The 6877-nt window shown below is 68.2% G+C and overlaps 1 protein-coding gene across 1 annotated transcript; it reads right to left on the bottom strand.

Annotated features, from left to right (window-relative positions):
• Positions 1 to 1597: 1597 nt before the first annotated feature.
• SHKBP1 (SH3KBP1 binding protein 1) lies at positions 1598 to 5860 on the bottom strand (the record flags this gene model as incomplete). The annotated part of the gene is given in 22 exon segments (XM_075727306.1): positions 1598 to 1686; positions 1689 to 1779; positions 1864 to 1984; positions 2069 to 2195; positions 2197 to 2207; positions 2289 to 2459; positions 2570 to 2600; positions 2603 to 2668; positions 2670 to 2689; positions 2767 to 2854; positions 2938 to 3019; positions 3021 to 3051; positions 3141 to 3325; positions 3432 to 3516; positions 3579 to 3744; positions 3746 to 3768; positions 3855 to 3935; positions 4036 to 4177; positions 4179 to 4196; positions 4283 to 4328; positions 4462 to 4515; positions 5793 to 5860. Coding segments are annotated over 22 exon segments (1796 nt in total), but the record flags the coding sequence as incomplete, so codon positions are not given.
• Between the last annotated feature and the right edge of the window lie 1017 nt (positions 5861 to 6877).

Below are 6877 nucleotides of genomic sequence, written 5' to 3'. Positions count from 1 at the left end.
TGGTCCCAGGGGGAGTCCCAGGGGTCCTGAGGGTGGTCCCAGAGGTCCAGGGGGCGTCCTGGGGGTCCCAGGGGGGTCTTAGGGTGGTCCCGGGGGGAGTCCCAGGGGTCCTGGATGTCCTGGGGGTGTCCCAGAGGTACTGGGAGGGGTCTTGGGGGGTCCCTAGAGTGGTCCCAGAGTGTCTTGGGGGGGGGTCTTGGGGGGTCCTAGAGTGGTCCCAGAGTGTCTTGGGGGGGGTCCCAGAGGTCCTGGGGGGTCCCAGAGGTCCCAGGGGGGGTCTTGGGGTGTCCTGGAGTGGCCCTGTGGGGTGTCCCAGGGGTCTTGGGGGGGTCCTAGAGTGGTCCCAGCGTGTCTTGGGGGGGTCCCAGAGGCCCTGGGGGGTCCCAGGGGAGTCCTAGGGGTCCAGAGGTCCCGGGGGGGTCTTGGGGGGTCCTAGAGTGGTCCTGGGGGAAGTCCAAGGGGTCCTGGAGGTCCTGGGGGGTCCCAGGGGGAGTCCAGCGGGTCCCAGAGGTTCTGGGGGTGTCTTGGGGGGGTCCCGGGGGGAGTCCAGGAGGTCCCAGGGGGTCCCGGGTGGAGTCCTTGTGCTTGTGGCTGGGCTATGGGGGGCCTGAGCTATAGGGCTGGGGGGGGGCTATGGGTGGCTCTGGGGGGGGCACAGCGGGGGGGTCAGCGCTATAGGGGGCACAGGGGGGACGCCGGGGACACTGCTGGGGGGGCGAGGCCCCCCCAAAAAACCACAGGGCACGAAGCAGGAGGGGAAAGGGGGTGTATGGAGGGGGAACCCCGAAACCCACAGCGCTTTGGCATGGAGGGGGGGGGGTGGCACAGAGGGTGGGGGGCAGCGGTGCCCCCCTAAAACGAAGGCACAGTGTTGGGGGGGGGTCCTGCCCCCCTCAAAACGACGTCTCGTTGAGCCGGGATTTGGGGGTCACCAGTGGGACGATGGGGGAGAGCATCGGCGGCTGGAGGAGGGGGAGCCCCGGGGGGTTGGGGGGCAGAGTCCTGGGGGCTGTGGGGGGGGGTCCCGGAATGAAGGGGTCGACGTGGGGGGGTGGGACGGAGAGTTTTGCTTTTCCCCCCCAAACGAGGGGTTTCGGGGTGGTCGGGGGGGCCGAGGCGCTGGGCCAGCTCCTGGCAGCGCTCCACGAAGCTGCCCCCCTCCCCGGGGACCCCCAGGCAACGGCGGGGGGGTCCCCCCTCGGCCCCCCGATAGCGGCTTTGGGCCAGGGGGGGGCCGCCGAGGGGCTCCCCGCGGAGTTTCGGCGTGGGGGGGGAAGGGGTCGGTGTCTCCCCCCGGCTGGGCCCCTGCGACCGGAGGCTGCGGAGAAAAATATGGGGGGTGGGGAACCCCCAAAAAACCTGGGGGGGGGGGGGAAAGTGCATGGGGGGGGCTGGGGCGCTGCCCTACCTGGTGCTGGGGGTCCGGGGGGGTCCGGCGGGGGCCGGTTAACGCCAAATCGCACTGGTCCAGTTGCCGTAACAGCTCCTCTTCGGTCAAACCGCCGGCTTCTGCGGGGTGAAATGTGAGGATTTGGTGCTTTTTTTTTTTTGGGGGGGGGGGGGGGGGGCACCCTAAAATTTTTTTTTTTTCAGGTACCTGGGGGGTTTCGCCAGCATCTCCATGGCGGTGGTGAGGTCCCACATCTGGACGCTGCCGTTGGCGTGGCCGGTGAAGAGGTAACGGCGGCGGGGCGGGAACCGATGCGGCTGGAACCGTCGCACTCGTGGACGGTGAAGGCGGTGATGGCCGCCGCGTCGACCGAACGCACCTCGCAAATCCTGGGGGAACGCCGCCGCGTGAATCCCCCCCTGCCCAGCACCCGATTTTTCCTTCGCCGGCGCTAAATCCGGCAGCCCGCTCACCTTTTGCCGGTGGAGGAAAGCCGGACAAAGACCTGGCACGCGTCCGGCACCACTCGTTGGATGAAGACTTGTTGGTCATCCCGCTCGCCGAAGGGTCCTGCCGGCAAAAAACACCCGGCGGCTCGGCGCCCGGCGCCCCGCGGTACATCATCCCGCCTCGCTGCCAAACCCGGCCGCCCTCTTACCGATATCGGTGCCGGCGCGCCGCAGCCGGCGGGACCGTCGAGATCATCCAAGGAGAGGATTTTGAAGGAAGCCAACGGCGTCGAGCCGGGTTGGGTGGAAATCATCCCGCGGAACCGAGTCACCGTCCAGGTCCGGACGTGGTTTGTTGTCGGCACAAACTGGGGAAGAGGGAGGGCGGTTGAGCGGGCAAACGCCGGTGATTTCCTCGCCCGGCGGCGTTTTCCTCGCCCGGCGCTCACCGGAGATGAGGTGTTTCTCCGAAAGCATGATTTTGGTGACGGGGCTGCGGTGTACGGTGAAGGTTTGGAAGAGTTGAGGACCGGAGCCTACGGTTTCGGGGTGCTGCACGATGACCCGCACCACGCCGGAGCTGGTGCCGTAGGCGATCTCGATCCAGTTTCCGCTGTCGCCTACGGACGCGACCGCCCGGCAAAATGATCCCGAACCCTTCCCAGTTCACCCCAGTAGCAAACTGGTGGGGGTGAGGAGCCCCCCCAGGGTGCGGGGCAGGAGGTCTTACTGGTTTTGGGGGTGAGGTAGACGCTGAGAGGCGGGTGACGGCGTCTTCGGTGGGGTCGCGGTAGAGCTCCGTCACCAGCAGATCGTTGTCCTTCATGCGCCAGGGGGAACTTCTGAACGTCTGAGGGGAGACAGAGGGACGGTGACGGCGGCGTTGCCACCGGCCGGGGCGGTTAGAGCCGCGTCCTCGGCGCTCACCCACGTAGTAGATGGAGCCGTTGTTGCAGCCCAGGAGGAGGAAGGTGCCGGCGGCGTCGTAGCTGTTGATGGGGACGACGTCCTGGATCTGCGGGTAGGGACGGAAAGGAGTTTTGGGGACAACGCGGCGGGGACGATCCGGCCGGCGGCGGCAGCGACACCCGCGCTTACCTGCCAGTGCTTGGTGACGGCGTTCCAGACGCCGATTTTGCCGGTGTGGCTGGTGGCGATGAGTTGGTTCCCACGAAGAAGAGGGCTTCACCGGCACTCCCAGGTGGAAGACACCTGGGTGAGGAGAAGACATCCAGGAGGAAGCCCAGGAGGCCGAGATCCCTGAGGATCCTCGATTGAGTCGGCGGCGGGGCGGCTCTCACCGATCTCGCTGCCGTTGCCGTCGGCTTGCAGGGCCCAAAGGATGATCTCGCTGCAGGATGCCACCGCCACCATCTTGTCGTGGTCACCCAAGGCTCCGCCGAGCACCTTGGCGTTGAGGGCCACCCGCTCGATCACCCAGTCCAAGCGCGGGCTGGAGAAGACTTGCTGCCACCCCCGACGTCTCCTTCATCCTTGGGGACAACAAGCAGGGGAAGACGGCGGCAGCGGGGGGCTTGGGGACGCCGCCGGCACAAGATGGGGGTCCCCAGTGTCGTCCCCGCAAAGTTTACCGATAGCAGACGAGGAACTGGGCGTAAGCCACGGCGATCCAGTTGTGATGCCCGCAGATGATCCGCACCGCTCCCGGTTCGCTCGCTAAGGGGAAAAACGGGCCGGGTAAAGCTCGCGCCGCGACGGTAGAACCGGAGAAACGTCACGGTTGGACCCCTCCTTACCGGCGGCGAGGGTTCGGTCTTCCAACAAGCGCCCCAACAAACCGGCGTTGCCCAAATTGGGGGGCATGGTGTTGCTGCGTCGCACCGGGGCTCTGTCGGTCGTCGCCGTCAAACGGGCGGCGATCTGCGGCCCCGCCACGCTGTGCCGGGTTACGGCGTTTGGCCGGTAAGACTGTCGGGGAGGAGGAATTTGGGGAGGGGGGGGTGGGTCAGGGGGTGATTTCTCGCCACGCCGCGTTGCGGGGGGCGCGGATTTACCTGGGGGGGGCAGGTAGCCGTTGAAGAGGACGCTGCCGCAAGACGAGCGGTCCAATTCCTCCCGCAGCTGCAAGCGGCGAACTTGGAGCGGGGGGGGGGGGGGGGAAAGCAAAAGCAGAGCCGTGAACCCCCAAATCGGGGATATTTGGCACCCCCAACCCTCATCACCCCCCCCCCCCACCCCCCCCCCCCCCAAAAAGTTGTTACCTAGAGGGGGTGATGCCGTAAAATTGGGCTTCGTGGAGGAGGAGGGAGATGCTGACGCCGCGGGGATCGAGCTCTTTTGTCCGGAGGAAGTTGAGGATGGGGGCGAAGACGGTGGGGGTCCCGGTCGATGAAGATCTTTTTTTTTTTTTTGGGGGGGGGGCGGGGGAATGAGATATTTGGGGACCCCCCCAGGGTTTGGGAGGGTCGGAGGTAGCACTCACCGCTCCCGTCTCATCCTTCAAGGTGGAGATGCGGCCGCTCAGGAGGCTGCGGGGGACACGTGGGGGGGATTTAGGGGCTGGCGGGGGGGCTTGCGTGGACCCCCCCCCCAGCCCCAGGACCCCCCCCCACCCCGGGGGGATTGTCCGTGTGTCTGTCATGCGTGGCCCTGCCGGGTCACCTGGAGAAGAAGGAATCCGAGATCCAGGTCAGCGTCTGGCGGGATGTGCTGAACCTGTGGGAGAGGGTGGGGGTCAGAGGCGGGCTGGGAGATCTGGGGGGGCTGAAAGACCCCTGGGGGGGGTCAGAAAAATGCTGAGGGGGGGCATAAACCCCAAGGAGGGGCAAGAAAGACCCTTGGGGGGGGCAGAAACCCCCCCGGGGAGGGTAGAAAGGTACCCTGGGGGGGCTGAAAGACCCTGGGGGGCCCCCAAAAAACCTCATGGGGGGGGCAGAAAGACCCTGGGGGGCTCCCCATAACCGGGGGTGGGGGCAGGAAGACTCGGGGGGGGGCAGAAAGACCCTGGGGACCTCCCCCAAAAATACTGGGGGGGCCAGAAACCGGGCGGGGGGGGCAGAAAGACCCTGGGGGGCTCCCCAAAATCCGGGGTGGGTAGAAAGACTCTGGGGACCTTCCCAAAAATACTGGGGGGGGGGGGGCAGGAAGACCCGGGGGGGGGGGGCAGAAAGCAGGGGGGGCAGAAAGACCCTGGGGGGCTCCCCAAGACTCGGGGGGAGCAGGAAGACCGTGGGGGGCTCCCCCAAAAAATACTGGGGGGGGGGGAAGACTCTGGGGGACCCCCCCCCCAAAAAAATACTGGGGGGGGGGGCAGAAACCGGGGCAGGGGAGGCAGAAAGACCCTGTGGGGCTCCTCAAAAGGGGGGGTGCAGAAAGACTCTGGGGACCCCCCCAAAAAAATACTGGGGGGGCAGGAAGACCCTGGGGGGGGGGCAGAAACTCGGGGGGGGGGCAGAAAGACCCTGGGGGGCTCCTCAAAATGGGGGTGGGGGGTGTCAGAACGATCCTAGGGACCCTCCCAAAAATACTGGGGGGGGGGGGGGGGGGGGGGGCAGAAAGACCGTGGGGGCTCCCCAAGACTCGTGGGGAGCAGAAAGACTCTGGGGACCCCCCCAAAAATGGGGGGGGGCAGAAAGACCCTGACCCTGGGGGGACCCCAGAAACCCCCGGGGGGAGCCAAGGAAGCCCGGGGGAGGTGTCAGGCGGGGGGGGGGGGGGGCACAAGGGGGGGCCTGAGGGTTTGGGGGAGATCCGGGGGGGTCCGGGAGAGCCCGGAGGGGGTTCAAGGAGGGGAAACAGGGGCGGGGGGGGGGACAGAAGGGGGGGACCCCAAAATGCCGGGGGGGGGGGGGGGGGGAGGAGGGGAAGCGGGGGGACCCGGAAGGCTGAGGGGGGAACACCAGGGGGACCCGGAAGGATGAAGGGAGGGGACCGAGGGGTCCGGGGGGGCTGGGGGGGTCCGGGGGGCGTCCCGAGGGTCCGGGCCCACGCGCCTCTTGCCGCCCACGTTGAGCTGCACGACCTCCGCCCCGGGCCGCGCCGCCCCGCCCGGCGCCGCCATGGCCGCCCGGCACCGCCGCTTCCGCCCGGTCCCTACCGCCTCCCCCCCCCCCCGCCTTCTCCCGAGCTTCTCATTGGTCGATCCGCGCCGCCGCCCCGCCCTCTGCGGCTGGCGATTGGTCCGTCCCCACAGGCCCGGGCCGGCTCCGCCCATCCGCCCCCGTTGCTTTTGCCGAGCCTGCCGGCCCATTGGTCGAGCGCGGTGTCAGTCAGGCAGAGAGGGTGGGCTTGCCGGTCCCCATCCCGCCCTTTCTTAAAGGGCCAGCGGCATCACTTGCGGGGAAGGGGGGGGCACGGAGCGCATCGCCCCCCCTCACCCCCAGCCCCCCCCAGCCTCATGACCCCCCCCAACCCTCAGACACCCCCAAACCCCTCTCAGCACCCCCAGGGACCCCCTTAACCCCCCCAAACCCCTCCAACGACCCCCCCAGCCCCCCCCCCGAGCCCCCAGACCCCCTCAGGGGTGCCCCCCCCAGCCCCACACAACGTCACCGGGGGGGACCCCATGGGTTCCTTCCTGCTCCTTTATTTTGGGGGTGCTGGGGGGGGTGTGTGTGCAGCGGGGGGGGGGTTTATTACATTTATACAGTCACAGCGCGGCGCGTGGGCCCGGGGGGGGGGGGGTCCCCGGGGGGGGGGGGGGGGGGGTCCCCAAGGTGTGTGTGGGGGGCAAGTGCTTGGGGGGGGGTAATTTTTTGGGGTTACTTTCCTGGCTTTTGTTAAAATCTTTACAAACGCTGCCCCCACCCCCACCCTGACTTTGGGGGGGCACCCCCCCATGGCTCTATCACACCCCCCTCCCCCCCCCCAGTGTCAAATTTGGGGTACCCCAGGGTGATGGGGACCCCCCCGGGGTGATGGGGACCCCCCCCCGGCTCTATGGCTTGTGCACGGGAAAAGGGGGGGGGGGGGGGGAGGGGAATTTGGGGGGATGGGGGGGCTCTCTCCCCTCCCACCCAGCAGCTCCCCTGGCACCGACCCCCCCCAACCCCAAATCCAGGATTGGGGGGGGACACCC

This window comes from Pelecanus crispus, assembly GCF_030463565.1.
Source record: "Pelecanus crispus isolate bPelCri1 chromosome 30 unlocalized genomic scaffold, bPelCri1.pri SUPER_30_unloc_6, whole genome shotgun sequence".
NCBI classification, from domain to species: Eukaryota; Metazoa; Chordata; class Aves; order Pelecaniformes; family Pelecanidae; genus Pelecanus; species Pelecanus crispus.
This window is presented reverse-complemented; position numbering and strand designations above follow the sequence as displayed.